The sequence below is a fragment of the Cetorhinus maximus genome, chromosome 2 (genome assembly GCF_964194155.1).
Source record: "Cetorhinus maximus chromosome 2, sCetMax3.hap1.1, whole genome shotgun sequence".
Classification (NCBI taxonomy): Eukaryota; Metazoa; Chordata; class Chondrichthyes; order Lamniformes; family Cetorhinidae; genus Cetorhinus; species Cetorhinus maximus.
The window spans coordinates 34111575-34127749 of NC_135880.1; the positions used below are offsets into that span (position 1 = coordinate 34111575).

Genomic DNA, 16175 nt, shown 5'->3' on the forward strand with positions numbered 1-16175 from the left:
CCACACTCATGACAACAGCAAGAAATAGTTTATACTGAGACCCTATCACCAATGTTGGCACCTACTTATATTCTCATTGACTACACAGTACAGTGCTGCAGGATTTAAAATGTTACTGTCAGAAATTCTGGTTTCTGACAAAACTGATTTGATCAATCCAATTGTGTTGGGATCAATTTTTTTAAGCATTTTAATTCTCAAAGACTCTGGTAAATTTGTATTATAGTTGTACTTTTACAACACCGTTTCAGTCGTCTCCACTGCAGAACAAAACCTTGCAATGCAAAGGCTCAAGTAAACAGCTACATCTGCAGTAATCTCCACAGTTTTATGGTACTGGTATGCTATTAGCAAAAGCTTAAATGCAAGACATTAGTCTCTGTGGGCCTCTTTTGTGGTAATTGCTGGAGAGGGCAGAATTCCTCCCACAAAATGGGGATAAGGTTGATGCTGGAACTGCAAATTTATTTAAATTTAAAGCTTTCTTTTCACTCCCCATTACCTCCCAAAATGTTATGGAATCTAAGGGATATGTTTTTGACATTGTCGATTTGCTTCATTGTTGCACAATTATTTGTCATCCCAACAGCAACATAGAATCGTAGAAACTTCGAGCACAGAAGGAGGCCATTTGGTCAGTCATGCTTGTGCTGTCAGTTTGAAAAAACAGTCATGCTCAGCCTTGTTTTCCCACTTTTGTACCTCGTCCACATATACCCTTTTAAAATTATTGATAGAAGCAGCTTCCACCACCTTTTCAGGTAGAGCATTCCAGATCCTGGTAACTCTGAGTGAAAACAATTCTCCTCCTCTTCCCCCTGATTAGTTGCCACTTTGTTAAACTGAACAGTTTCTTCTCTCTTACTCTATCAAAACCTCTCAAACTCCTGAAAACCTCTATTAAGGGCTGGATTTTACAGCCCCCCCACCTTCCAGGCATGTTTTTGGGTGGGAGAGGGGTGGGCATGAGAAATACAATGGGTAGCAAGCCCACTATTTTCCCACCCACCCCCATGAACTATCCCTGGACACACAGTAATGTGGTGCCAAAATCAGCAGCAGCCCTGTCATATTTAAATAAATAATTAAAGGTCAGTTGAGTTCATCAACAAGGCAATTGATCTGTACAGTACACTGCCCACACCGAGGTGTCAGCTGTGGCTCAGTTCATAGCACCCTCGCCTTTGAGTCAGAAGGTAGTGGGTTCATGTCCCACTCCCGGAAACCAAGAACTGTGAATGTACTCGAAAGAGTTACAATCTGTGACTGTTGATAACTCGAAAGAGTTACACTGCCCACACCATAACACACTTGGCTAGAGCAGGCAGGCGGGCTTGGGCAAGTGATTTTTAACAGAAGAATTTTGTAAAGGCGGGAAGAAAGAGAGGGTGATTTATTCCTTTGTGCATCAGGGCACTCCTCCCTGTCCAAGAACCCTGACTTACCTGGGTCTGGACCACCATGACTGCCTTCCTCATTGGCCTGCTTATAGTTCTGGCCGACTCCTCATTTCTGGTGCTTTTGGGACTGCTGGAGCTGCCAGCCAATCAGAATGGCCGGCAGCTCTTAAAGGCGGGACTTGCTCCCATCGTCTCACTCTCAGCCTGTTTAGCCCACAGGTAGCATGTTATGGTTGCGGGGCAGGCTTCTTTTTCGGTATGTCGGCTCTAGCAAAGACGGAGTGGGGGGTAGGGGTGCCCCTCCTCCTCCTCCCTTTCCCCTTCCCCTCCTCTTCCTGTAAAATCCAGCCCCAGGTCACCCATTATGTTCCCATGAAAACAGTCATAGTTTTTCTAACCTCTGCTCAAGATTAAAGTCCGCCATTCCTGGTAACATCCTGGTAAACCTCCTCTGTATGCCTTCAAAGGCCTTTACATGCCACTGTATCTTCTCTGAAGTGTGCACTTAAATGTATATAACACCCTTAACACAGAAAATTGTTGCAAAGAACTTAATAGATGCTGCGTGGGAATGGACACCTGAAGAAGGAAGCATTGCAAGGCTGGAGCAATTTGCAGTGATATGATGGGGGGAAGCACCAGATGGATTCCTAAATGATGGCAGGGATTTTAAATTTGCATGCTGAGGGGCAGAGCCAGTGGAGGTCAGTGGAAATGGACAATGGGTAAACAAGACTAAGGCCAGAATCTTCAGGTCGGCGAGCGGGGTCCTGATGTCACCGCGTGTCATTCAGATCCTCAGTTCGGCGGGCACACAGTGGAGTCGGCTGCACATCCGCCAAACTGTCAAAGGCCATTTAAATTCCGATTATGATAATTAGCTGAGCTGCCCGTCCAACCTTAAGGTTGGTGGGCAGGCAAAGAGCCCAAGCGGCTTTCTCACATCATGAAAACTCATCCACGGTTGGGATGAAGTTTCATGAAGGCTTAATAAATTAAATAAATTTTTTAATTATAATTCATTGACATGCCCCAGCTTATGTGAAACTGTCACATGAGGGGACGTGTCTTAAAAAAAAATTTTTGATTCATTAAAATTTTAAAAAATCAAACTAATCTCCCTGAGGCAGCTCTGTGCCTCCGGGAGATTTCTGCGCTCTATCGCTTGCATATGTGAAAGAGCATCGGCCCCGACTCAGCCTAACCACCCCCCTCCCCCCCCACCTGCACAGGTGCACGTCATTTTGGGCGGGTCTTAATTGGCCACTCCTGCCTAACCCCCTCCCCCAACGGGGAGAAAATTCTCCCCTAGGAGGAGGGTACTGAAGTAATCAAGTCAGGTAGCAGCAAAAGCATGTACCAGAATTTCAGCAGTAGTGGTGAAGGGAGAGTTAAGGGCAGAGATGGGCAGTGGTGTGATGATGGAGGTAAGTGATCTTGGTGCTGGATAAGATTTGGTATTTAAAGCTCAGCTCAGGATCAAATACAATGCCAAGATTATGAGCAGCCTGATTTGTGGGCAATAAAAGGGAGGCTTTTTGTCAACTGAATCGAGTTTGATACAGTTTATTGTTGAAAATTCGGTTTGAAAACAATATCTTCACAAGTTCAGAATTGTTAGTACCTCCAGGCTGGGATTGAGCCATGAGCATGTTATGCTCATGGAGAGGCTTGGATGCATTTTGAGACTTGCCCTTTCCTGATCTAAGCCATAGGTAGATGTTAAAGTGCAACTGTTGTCTTTCTTGACAGGGAAAAGGGAGGGTAAATTATTTTAAATGGCAGCTTTGGCTCAGTGGTAGCACTCTGGAGTCAACAGTTCATGGCCTCAAGCCCCACGACAGGGATTTGGTTCTATAATCTCGGTTTGGCACATCAATTATAGTGTTGAGGGAATGATGCAGTTAAAAGTGTCACCTTTCAGAGGAGACCAAGACTCCACCTAACCCCTCAGGTGGATATAAAAGATGGCATGATTCAAAGATGAGCTAAGAAGTTCTTCTGATTTCCAGAACAATGCTTATCTCTCAACCAATATCATGAAATCAGATTATCAGGTCATTAATCTTATTATTTCTGGTGGGATATTGCTGTGCACAAAGTTTGCTATTGCAAAAATAAATCATTGGCTGTGACATAATTTTGGTTCATCCCTAGGTAGTGAAAGATGCTGTATAAATGCAAACCCTTCAACCCTTCTTTGTTTTGAGGAAGGGAAGAGACAGAATAGCTTCCAGTGATTTTTTTTTACCATGACTTTTTTTGCTGGGCATCTTTTGAAGCTAATGTAGATTTTTAAATTGCAACTTTTGGGGCATTGTTCTTTTGCTTTTAGAAACTAGGGGGTGTTAGCTGTCCCCTATTTTAATGGTAACATGTAGAAATACGAATTACTTCAGTTTTCTGTTCGATGCCTTATCAACGGAAACCTGACCAGCCAGGATCCAACTATAATGAAGCTCGTTTTGTGCTTTTTGAGTGACTAAACAGCCATTTAGCTTGTTAAATAATGACAGAAGATATTTAACCCAGCTGTGGAGAACAGAAAACTTTAGGAAGTAAAGGAGAGCAACAGATTTTGCAACCCAAATATATGGCGGGTTCAAACCCAGATTCTTGAAATACTAATTTATAAATGTGATCTCCAGCTTTTTGTGTCTGTACGTGGTATCAGCCACTGACCATAAAAATCAGATACAAAAGATTAACTAATTCCATTTTTAAAAATGTGTGCATTTGCCTGCCTGTGCATGCTGAGTTGAATTTTTTATTTAAATTAATTTTATTTGTTCTGACCTTCATTTGGGCTTGAAAGAAGGAAGTCTTGAGATTTTTGATCTCTCCTGAGAGAGTTGAGCAGCACATCTCGGCTTTTCAGCAGTTTACTGTGTATCTGTTTAAAACATTACTTAGCTGAGATAACCTGCATTTACATAGCACCTGTAACAAATTACAGTGCAGCAGTTTTCACACTTGATGCTTTTTGACAATAGAGTTTGTTGGGATGAGCGCTCTGGTGCAGCCTGCACTCTAGGATTGCCTATTTTCACTAGCACTGGATCAGTTAATCGAGAAATTGCAATAGATTGATAGAATGGCTACAGCACTGAAGGTGGCCATTTGGCTCATTGTGTCTGTGCTGGTCCTCTGAAGGAGCAATGTACATAGTGCCACTCCCCTCCCTTTTCCCTGTAGCCCTGCAAATTTTTCTTTTTCAGACAATGATGTATAATGAGGCTTGCCTGTGAGCCCAGACCAATAAAAGCGTAAGCTCAGAAAGGAGGAGGGGACCACCCGGATCGTCCCGCAGCAGGTCCCGACACAGCAGGGCCAGAAAATCCCGGCCTCAGACTTGTGAAGCGTTTGAAGCCTCTGTTATTGATAGTTTAATGGTCTGTCTGATTGACACTTTTATAGGGTTGTAGGAATAGCAGGTTTTTTTCCAAAGGAAGATTTGCGAATGGGTGTTTTTTATCTCAGCAGTTCCACACTTGCCATTGTTATTGTATGGCTCATTGGTTATGTACATAGTACATACTGGGCAAATGGACATGGAAGAAGGGGTGTTAGTTGCATGGATAGTGTGAAGGGCTGGGGGAGTGGCTGGGGGCATGAGTTGGCATGGGCAATATGACGGGCCTTGGGGAGTAGCTGGCTGCATTACTTGACATTGAGCTGCATGGAGAGTATCAGGGACCATGGCCATGGGTCAGACATGAGTTGGCATTGAGTTGAAATGGAGTGGGCATGGAAGAGGCATGAGGAAGACCTTTTGAACTTACCTTTCAAAAGGTTCCTGAATCCAGACTATGGTTCATGACTCCACTGGGGGGCCATGAACCACGAGTCATGGATAAGCCTGCCTGACACCACGATGACTGAGGGGTGCTAAGAGAAGCCTACCCCTGCAATGGAGCCGGCCAGGTCGGGTGTGCAGGGTGCGGGCTCACTACCTGCTCCCTTCCCTGCACTAGCAAGAAGGGCTGGAACTGGGAATGGGAGTGGGACTCCCAAAATCAGGTCCTGCCTGCCATTTTTAAATGGCTCCGGGCCTTAGTCTCTAGTTTTGATTTATCTTCCAGTTTTCCAGAAGTTTTATTGCACAGTACTACCATTATTTGAGTGGATAACAGCCCCTCTTGATGCTGTTCTCTTGATGCATATGCATTGCTTCTATTTTTTATTCTGCATAAAGACTTAGATTCATCTAGGCTGCGTTTTATAACATTGGTGCACCAAAACTCTGCCATAGAAATAAAAGTTACACTGCTAAACAATTTAAAGAAAATCTAAATTATATTGTTGCAGAGGTAAACTCGAGTTCATTCCTATGAGACCAAATGATTTAAATAATAATCACCCCAAAGATTGATGTGTGAAGGTCAGCATCCTTCGAAAGAGAGAGATAGGGACTCTGGTTAAATAATTTAAGAGTTTGATCTAATACTTTGTGCCACTATAAAAAGAACTACGAAGAGGACGTTTGAAAGTCAGAATCCATATGTCAAGGCAATTCAATGTTATATTTGAACAGTTGTGCTTTGTAAGGTGAAATACGGAGCAATGTACCTAGTGATCTTTTGTTTTCCCTTCAAAGTATTTTTAGGTACTAAACAGAAGTGTTAATGAGTGGAGAATGAAGAGCTGACAAAAAAATAGAAGTGAGATCTGGTAGTAACATCTTACAATCTTAATTTTTATGACAATATTGTCAGTATCACAAGAGGAGCTTGAAACCTTGAATTGAAATTTTTTGGTTTTCCCAAGAGGCGCAACTAAAATCAAAATAGATTTTGCTCTCACACTGGTGGCTCTAACATTTGCTCTTTCCCACTTCTTTTTATTTCCAACATCTCAGTGAAGACTTTTTGTAGCTTTTTTTTTATTCCTCCATGGGATCTGGGCTTCGCTGTCAGGCCAGCATTTATTGCCCATCCCTGAGAAGGTGGTGGTGAGCTGCCTTCTTGAACCGCTGCAGTCCATGTGGTGTAGGTACACCCACAGAGCTGTTAGGGAGGGAGTTCCAGGATTTTGATTAAGCAACAGTACAGCAATATATCTCCATGTCAGGATGGTGAGTGGCTTGGAGGAGAACTTCCAGGTGGTGGTGTTCCCATGCATCTGCTTCTAGATATTTGCAGTCTTGGGTTTTGAAGGTGCTGTCTAAGGAGCTGAGGTGAGTTCCTGCAGTGCATCTTGAAGATGGTACACGCTGCTGCCACTGTGCATCGATGGTAGAAGGAGTGAATGTTTGTGGATGTGGTGCCAATCAAGCGGGCTGCTTTGTCCTGGATGGTGCCAAGCTTCTTCAGTGTTGTTGAAGCTGCACTCATCCAGGCAAGTGGAGAGTACTCCACCACACTCCTGATTCCCATTGACTCCAGTTTTGCTAGGGCTCCTTGATGCCTTACTCGGTCAGATGCTGCCTTGATGTTAAGGCCAGTCAGTCTCGCCTCTCTGAAATTCAGCTTTTATCCATGTTTGAACTAAGGCTGTAATGAGATCAGGAGCTGAGTGATCCTGGCGGGACCCAAACTGAGCGTCAGTGAGCAGGTTCTTGCTTAGCAAGTGCTGCTTGATAGCACTGTTGATGTCCTATCCATCACTTCACTGATGATGGAGAGTAGACTGATGGGGCTGTAATTGGCCAGGTTGGATTTGTCCTGCTTTTTGTGTACAGGACATACCTGGGAAATTTTCCACATCGCTGGGTAGATGCCAGTGTTGTAGCTGTACTGGAACAGGGGCCCAGCAAGTTCTGGAGCATATGTTTTCAGTACCATTGCCGGAATATTATTAGGGCCCATAGCCTTTGCAGTATCCAGTACCTTCAGCCGTTTCTTGATATCACATGGAGTGAGTCGAATTGGCTAAATACTGGCATCTGTGATGCTGGGGACCTCCAGAGGAGGCTGAGATGGATCATCCATTCGGCACTTATGGCTGAAAGTTGTTGCAAATGCTCCAACCTTATCTTTTGCACTGATGTGTTGGACTCCTCCATCATTGAGGATGGGGATATTTGTTGAGCCTCCTCCTCCAGTGGTTGTTTAATTGTCTACCACCATTTATGACTGGATGTGACAGAACTGCAGTGCTTAGATATGATCCATTGGTTGTGGAGTCGCTTAGCTCTGTCGATTGCATGCTGCTCACGCTGTTTAGTACACAAATAGTCCTGAGTTGTGGCTTCATCAGTTGACACCTCATTTTTAGATATGCCTTGTGCTGCTCCTGGCATGCCCTCCTGCACTCTTCATTGAACCAGGGTTGAATCCCTGGCTTGGTGGTAATGGTAGAATGGGGGATATGCCGGGCCATGAAGTTGCAGATTGTGGTTGAGTACAATTCTACTGCTGCTGATGGCCCGCAGCACCTCAACCCAGTCTTGAGTTGCTAGATCTGTTTGACGTCTATCCCATTTAGCACGGTGGTAGTTCCACACAGCACGATGGAGGGTATCCTCAGTGTGTAGATGGGACTTCATCTCCACAATGACTGTGCGATGGTCACTCCTACCGATACTGTCATGGACAGATGCATCTGTGGCAGGCAGGTTGGTGAGGCTGAGGTCAAGTATGTTTTTCCCTGTTGTTGGTTCCCTCCACCTGCTGCAGACCCAGTCTAGCAGCTATGTCAGACAGGAGTTGTGTTACCACGCTGCTCTTGATGATGGACATTGAAGTCCCCCATTCAGAGTACATTCTGCCACCCTTAGTGCTTTCTCCAAGTGGTGTTCAACATGGAGGAATATTGTTTCATCAGCTGAGGGGGCGCAGTATTTGGTAATCAGCAGGAGGTTTCCTTGCCCATATTTGACCTGATGCCATGGGACTTCATGGGGTCTGGATTCAGATGTTGAGGACTCCTAGGGCAATTCCCTCCCGACTGTATATCACTGTGCCACCTGGGTCTACTGGGTCTACAGGACATACCCAGGGATGGTGGTGGTGGAGCCTGGGACGTTATCCGTGAGTATGAGTATGTCAGGCTGTTGCTTGACTAGTCTGTGAGACAGCTCTCCCAATTTTGGCACTATCCCCCAGATGTTAGTAAGGAGGACTTTACAGGGTCGACATGGCTGAATTTGCCATTGTCATTTCCGGTGCCTAGGTTGATGCCGTGTGTTTGAATGGACTTCGTAATGGTTTATACAACTGAGTGGCTTGCTAGGCCATTTCAGAGGGCGTTTAAGAGTCAACCACATTGCTGTGGGTCTGGTGTCACCTGTAGGTTAGAATAGGCCAGGATGGCAGATTTCCTTCCCTAAAGGACCTTAGTGAACTGGATGGGTTTTCACAACAATTGACAGTGGTTTCATGGTCATCATTAGACTTTTAATTCCAGATTTCACCAGCTGCTGTGGTGGGATTCAAACCCAGGTACCCAGAGTGGTACATTGGATCTCTGGAATACTAGTCCAGTGACAATACCACTACGCCATCACCTCCCCTACTGTCACAAGTGCACTATATATTTTTAAAAATGTAACAATGATTATTGACACATTATCACTCAGCTGTGATACTGTTCTATTACTACTCCAGCTTAACAGTAAGATCATTTTATCATTTTAGCATACGAATTAGGAGCAGGAGTAGGCCACTCGGCCCCTCAAGCCTGCTCCACCATTCAATAAGCTCAGGGGCTGATTTGATTGTAACCTCAATCCCACATTCCCACTAGCCCCAATACTCTTTCACCCCCTTGTTAATCAAGAATCAACTAGCCCTGCCTTAAAAATATTCAAAGACTCTGCTTCCACCGCTTTTTGAGAAAGAGTGTTCCAAAGACTTAAGACCCTCAGAGAAAAATTTCTCTTCATCTCCGTGTTAAATGGGCGATTCCTTATTCTTAAACAGTGACCCTTATACGGTAACTTGTGGCAACAGCAGTTATCTTAAAATAATTAATTGCAATGAGCTGTCCCGGTATCTTTTTTTAATGAAATAAGGTGTTACTCTAGTGCCTTAATTGGCTCTTGGTCTACTTCTGCTTATGGAGTAGCATAGATTTACCCGAATGATACCTGGGCTCTTGAGAGTTAAATTACGAGATGAGATTACACAGCTAGGATTGTATTCCCTAGAATTTAGGAGGTTAAGGAGTGATCTGGTCAAGGTATTCGAGATTTTATGGGGAACTGATAGGGTATATGGAGAAAATGTATTTCTTCTAATTGGGGAGTCTAGGACTAGGACTAGGACTAGAATTGGAGCCAGATGTCTCAGAAATGAAATTCGGAAACACTTCTACATGCAAAGGGTGGTAGAAGTTTGGAACTCTTTTCCACAAATAGCAGTTAATTCTCAATAGGAACCTGAGCGGCACAGTTGGTAGTGTTCTTGTCTCTGAGCCGGAAGGCCCAGGGTTTGAGTCCCACTCCAAGACTTGTTGGCCAGAGCAAAACCCAGCCCCTTGTGCAGAGAAGAGTCAGCCTGTATTGGTGCTGGTCCCCAGTCTGGACAAATGGGGAGGGTGAATGGCAGGAAGGGCATCCACCTGTAAAAATCACCCACCAAATCCAAAACATGATGGCTGAGATGAAGGGTGATCAACCAGCATTGTGGGAACTCCATGTAAAATGGGAAAAGCTGAAAGAGGGAGAGAACGAGCAGTTGATGCGAGAGCAGTTGTCCATTTTAAATCTGAGATTGGGAGATTTTAGTTAACCAAATGCATTAAGGAAAATGGGGCAGAGGTACATGGAGTTAGGTCACAGATCAGCCAAGATTTTATTGAATATCGGAACAGGCTCACGAGGCTAAATATCCTACTTCTGCTTTTATAACTGACTTATACCCTCAGCCCCGTCTGCTAGATATTGTGTTTAATAGCATTCAAGTGTAATGCTAATCAGGTTTCTGAGCCTCATGTCTTGAATGATCTTCATAGTGGAACGACTGCCAATGCAAACAGTTGTAATTTACCTTTAATGCCGGGAAAATTGCTTTGGAGATATTTTAAATGGGTGGATTAAACACTGAAAATGGTTCATATGCTTGGTTAAATGTAGAAAATATTTTATTTTAAATTGTTTCATTTCAATAATGATCCTGATGCACAGACTGTTAAAATGTTGCTTTCTCTATGTCTAGGCTCACAAACGTTCTGAAAGTAATGAGTTGGCGGTCATTGATCAGTTGGTCAGGAAATTATTGATTATCATTGCTCGCCCGGCTCGATTGTTGGAATGTCTCGTAAGTCCTTTTTTTAAAAAAGAAAAAGATATATTTGCAGAATGGACAAAATCATAATGTACATAAGCTGAAGCAATATTGTTCACACTATAAGCACATAAATACCTTGTCATATGAGCATGTAGTGTATTTACAAACAGCTTGCAGGGGGGTGGTGGGAAAGGCATACATTGGGGACAGCTCATTTTGACGCTGTGTTAGTTCAACATTGATACGCAAGAGACATACTTTGAGTTTATGATTTAATATATTTGTTGCCCGAGAGGATTTTCTTTTGAGGCACAGTGACATTTTTGGGACCTACTCCCAATAAACTTTACACAGAGGAGTAAATTTGCAATATTAGAAGCAATTAAGGAGTTGACGGGGGTTTTTTTTTTTAAACATTGTTCCAGGAATTTGATCCTGAAGAGTTCTATCACTTGTTGGAAGCAGCAGAAGGACATGCTAAAGAAGGAGAAGGCATTAAATCGGATATTCCCCGTTATATCATCAGTCAGCTGGGCCTTACTAGAGATCCCTTAGAGGGTGAGTGCCAGTGTTAACTGTGCTGCATGCAAAGTATACTTTTCCTTGTCAAGTGCTTAGTCAAGTGTGGAATAAATATTAACGGAAAAGGGGTAGCATGGGCATTATGCTTCTGGTATACCTAGCTAAAACTTCTTTTTAGCAAATCTTATAAGTGAATTAAATTTCATAAATGGTCAAATAACCTCCATTGAAATGGCTGCATTTCTAAAATGATCCTTATAAACATTATTGCAACTTTGTTCTCATATATACTTTAATGCTTTTTCTTTGTCTAGGATCACGTGATTCTTGAAAGAATACAGTTAGCAATCATTGATTAGTTAGTCAAAAATACTTTGATTTTGTGCTTTGGGATTTTGCTAACCTAACACACATCTTTTAAACATTTTTAAACATTCTTTTTAACATTTTTGGAACGTTCTCTCTATTAAGTTAATGTGTGTCTATGTATAAAAAAATCTGAATTGTACATCTTCCATAGCTAGTACCCAATATAAAATATAATTGCTGAAAATACCATTGAAAAGAATGCATTAATTTTACAGTTGATATAACAAAGTGCAAGTACATTTTTAAAAAAAAATCCGAGAGCGCATTATTTAGTCACCTTCCTATTGAGATGTGGAAAAATTAGCATATAATTAATAACTGAGGCACTCTTCTAACATGGATTATGCATTAGGAAACTATGTGTTATTTAAAGCTGCCTTATCCTGGCTCAGGTATCATGCATCTGCTCTACATAATTTGTTCTTACCCCTGCTCATTTGGCACAGTATGACCATCAGTGGCACTCATTTTTACTTGCCTTGCTGCTCTATTAAACCCCAAATGCAGCAGCAGTTGCACATTAAAAACAGTCATTAAAAAGGCATTTGAGCATCTAATTGGAACCCATATAATTAAACAAATGTTTCTGTTTCTGGTTCTCTCGCATCTCTCGCAAACTGTGGGATCTGGAGTACAGTACACAAATTTTTTTAAGGTGCTTTAGCCATTTGCATAGTCTACAGATTTTTTTTTTTAAAGATCAGTTGCTCCTAAATGTTGCATGCTTGCTCACATTGTAGTCTCAACTGCTGTTAGGAGATGGTGCCAAATAAATTCAATCCTTTCCTCTGATGACAATTAAAAAATAGATTTGTAACCTATTAGGCACCAGTGACTGCATCGCAGATGGGTTCTCCAATAGGAAATTCTATCATTGTGTTGGTATCAGCAGTCTTTGTATCATGAGCCTTGAAAAATGGTTTACTTGGGTATAAAGGACAGATGTTCCGCTGGTTCACAAATGTGTTAAAAGTCTCAACAGGCGTTGTTAGCTACTTCATTTACCCACTGTTCAGTTTGAGGATTGTATCAGTTACTAACAACTGCTCTGAGTTGTGACACAATTTAAAGGTCTCGGATAATTAGTGTAACAGGGTAAAGCGATCCCAAACAGTGTGGCAAAAATACAGATTGCTGTGCCAATCACTAAATGGAAGTTTAGCAGTCCCATAGAAATGCTACTAGATATAGCAAAATATACAGTGTATTATAATTGGAATGAATGAGACAGTGACAGCGAAATAAAAGAGAATGAAGCTTCTGTGTATCTGCAGAATAGAATGGAAATGACAATCTTTAATAGCTGGTTTTACAATATGTATTGCTTTTTGTTAATTTTAATGAGTTACCTTTCCCCTTGCAATCAACAATGTTCTTTCACCTAATCAGTAACTTTTCTTTCTCAAAAGAAATGGCCCAGTTGGCTAACTATGATAGTGGGACAGCAGAGACTCCTGAAACTGATGACTCTGTGGGTGTAAGTATGCTTACCATACCGCTGTTCACATATAAGCAGCTCTTCACATATAAGCAGCATAAATCTCCAGAGTTTTATGGTTTGACACCACTGCTATCTAATACGTCATTAATACCTAAACTATCTATTGAAAACCTTTGTCAGCATAACTTGTGAAATTATTCAAGTTTTGAAGTGGTTAGTCTTAGAAACTTGGCTACTGTTTTGCCGTACAAGCTAGGCTCAGATGACAATCTAATCCTTCCAAATATGGGTGCTAGAATATCACAACTACAAAAGCTATGAATGGCTGCTAATCTCCAAAGAATACACAGTGCAGAAACCCATCTCTGCTTTTGGGCAGCAGAATGTATGGCACGTGTAGCAAGTTTTTCCCTGTGGGCTCCTGAACCCTGTTGCTGGGCTGGAACGTGGATTAGAACTCGCACTGTGTGGGGAAACATTCACTCGTTGTGGCTTTTCCCGAGGTTGCCAAATAACAGCCAAAGGACAGGCTCACCATCCAATAAAGAATGTGGACTCCTAAAGTTGGAGGGCCAATCAGAGACCTTTCAGCTTGAAAGGAGCAGCAGGCTGTGATAGTAGGTAAATAAGGGAGAGGCTACATCGAAATGGAGGCACCTTCGCTCCTATCTTTTTTAATGTGTTTAAATTTAAAAATGGGTTTTGCAGTCAGGCCACCACTGTAGGGGTGCTGCAGCACAGGCAAAATTCCAGTTGGATTCCTTTAGTTGACCTGATGTGGCCCTTAACTAACGGTGTTGGCTATCACATCTCCACAAAAATGGCCGGAGGCAGGCTGAAGCAGGGAAACCGGCACTCCGGCCAACAGTTGTATTTTCAGCCTCCAATCCAGGCCCCAGAAGGACCAAAAAATCAAATCCTTGGAAACTTCATCACCATATCTAGTCCCCAAATCACACTGCTGAGAAGTCCACACAGATAGGATTTCTGTTATCTGATGCTCCCTACTTTGGAAGACACCCCATTTGCCTGTTCCCAAAGGGCTTAGAAGCACATTGGCAAGAGCTTAAATATAGGGAAGCCCAAATGTGCATGGGGGCATTGCTGTGTTCAACCATCCAAAGCACCCATAAGCCAGATCAACGCTATATGTTAAGGCTGTTGGGTTGGGTTGGGTTGTAGGGGGAAGCAGTGGCGTAGTGTTATTGACACTGGACTAGTACTCCAGGGTGATGGCCTGGGGACCCAGGTGAAATTTGAATTCAATTAAAAAAAATCTGGAATTAAAAGTCTAATAATGACCATGAAACTATTGTTGGTGGTTGTAAAAAAAAAAACCCACACCTGGTTCACTAATGTCCTTTGGGGAAGGAAACCTGCCGTCATGTGACTCCAGAGCCACAGCAATGCGGTTGACTCTTTAATGCCCTCTGAAATGGCCCAGCCAGCCAACCAGAAATGCCCACATCCCATGAACGAATAAAACAAAAATGTTCCTGGAGCCAAGAGCTGAGAATTTAAGTCTACTGTGATATTAATGAATCAGCCTGGCCAATTTAACAACAGTTCCATGGGACACTACAGACTTGCCTGATTCAGATATCAAATTATCAAGTCTGCCACAGAGAGCTGATTTGATTTTCATTCAGCAGTGCCATGTATAATCATCTTAGAATCATTTTAACTTCAAAAGGACCTTGGGTGGGATTTTCTGGCCTCGCCCTGCCAAAAGCCAATGGAATTTAGGCTGGGCCGCCTAATCTCCCATGGCAGGTCCTGCCACGATGAAGACCCCAGCCTTGTTTACTTCCCAGCAGTGCAGTCACTAACATCTTCATAACTGGTAGCACCTGGAAAAACCTTTATTTGTATATTTTGGTAAAATAAAAACTGGATAGAGGTCCTCAACTCCTACCAATATGTTGATGGTGAGGAATTGTTGTTTAAAAATTGATTATATTTCCTTCCAGTGGTGGGTGGGGTGATGGAAATGGCCCTTAATTAGGCTCTTAACTGGCTCAACTGGCTGTCTGGTGGGCTGCTGCTCTGCTAAGGTTCCCACCGCTGGTAATATGCTGTGGTGCCAGGCAAGACATTGGACTCCCTTCACAACGCCATCCCCCACCATATTACTAACCCTCCTAGCCTATCCCCAAAGGTCTGGAAAAATTCAGCCCTCTGTGTCAAACATGGCCAAAGTGCTCGCTCCAACAAAAGAGATGCCTAAGCGTTTTGTTTCCATAGGTTATATTGATGCCGACTTTGGTGTCTCTGGTGCCACGTATAAAGTTTATATCCACTTTGCCATGAAGTTGCTGTTAGCAACAGATTCAGGTGTTCTGTTTGTGTGTTTACCCATCAATTACCAACAAGGTTTAAAGCAGCCCTTTCTAGGCCATCAGGGCTTCAAAATGGGAAGTACAAGCACCCCGAGAACTAAGTTTCTCACAACTTCTAAGGTCTGGTCGATCGACCTCATATGGACTTGGGTCCAACCCCTCCTTTTCTGCAGCACTGATATGCCTTGCTTTGATGAGCTCAAAAAATCGTAAAAGCACTCCTGAAACTGATTGTAACTTTTGTTTGATGAATGTAGTGGCTTGTCATTCAACACTAACTTATTTTGAAATATCAAATGTATTGATTTTTGAAGAAGAACCTAGTGGAAGTTAGATGAAGTTCAGTTAAGATAACAGGGACAAAGAATTGCAACCGCTAAAAGCTGTGAAATAATTTTTGCAGGAGCGGAGGCAGCTGCTATACTTCTAGAGATTTCTGATGCCGTAATTCTTGCATAAGTGAAGTTTAAAAATGAATTCTTTCCTCCCCCTCAGAGCTTTAGTCCTTCAGTCCAAGGTAGGCGTAAGCCACGTGAAATTGACTTTGAAACTATGAAGCTGATCAGTAATGGAGCCTATGGGTGAGTGTCACTTCCATTTCCATTTCATGGTTGTATATATGGAAGTATAAAAGCAATTATCAATGTACCCTACTAGCAGCAGTGAGTTGTTTGCCAGAGAAAGGGGAGCATTCATCTTCTGATTCCCTAATGATAACAGAGTTGACACTGCACAGTGTAATTAAGCACATCAGTGTCACTGTTAATAGTTAATATGTTGCTCAATTTTCCATCTTTAGTTGAAAATAATGGAGATTTGTTTTTTTAAAAGCTTGCTACCATCTGCAGCGGGAGTTTAATTGAATGCAGTATGACGTTTTTGATTGAAATCTGAAGTTTTGAGGTGAAAAAATAAGTGTAATGGGCCATAATCT

General features: G+C 42.6%; 1 protein-coding gene across 16 annotated transcripts in view; it reads left to right on the forward strand.

The window, feature by feature from the left end:
- mast4 (microtubule associated serine/threonine kinase family member 4) overlaps positions 1-16175 on the forward strand; it is a 480851-nt gene that overhangs the window by 405988 nt on the left and 58688 nt on the right. For all 16 annotated transcript variants that reach the window (XM_078562967.1, XM_078562902.1, XM_078562920.1 and 13 more), the window contains 4 exons: positions 10499-10600; positions 10996-11128; positions 12871-12938; positions 15737-15822. In XM_078562967.1, coding sequence (XP_078419093.1) covers positions 10499-10600; positions 10996-11128; positions 12871-12938; positions 15737-15822 — 389 coding nt within the window. The remainder of the gene's footprint in view (positions 1-10498; positions 10601-10995; positions 11129-12870; positions 12939-15736; positions 15823-16175) is intronic.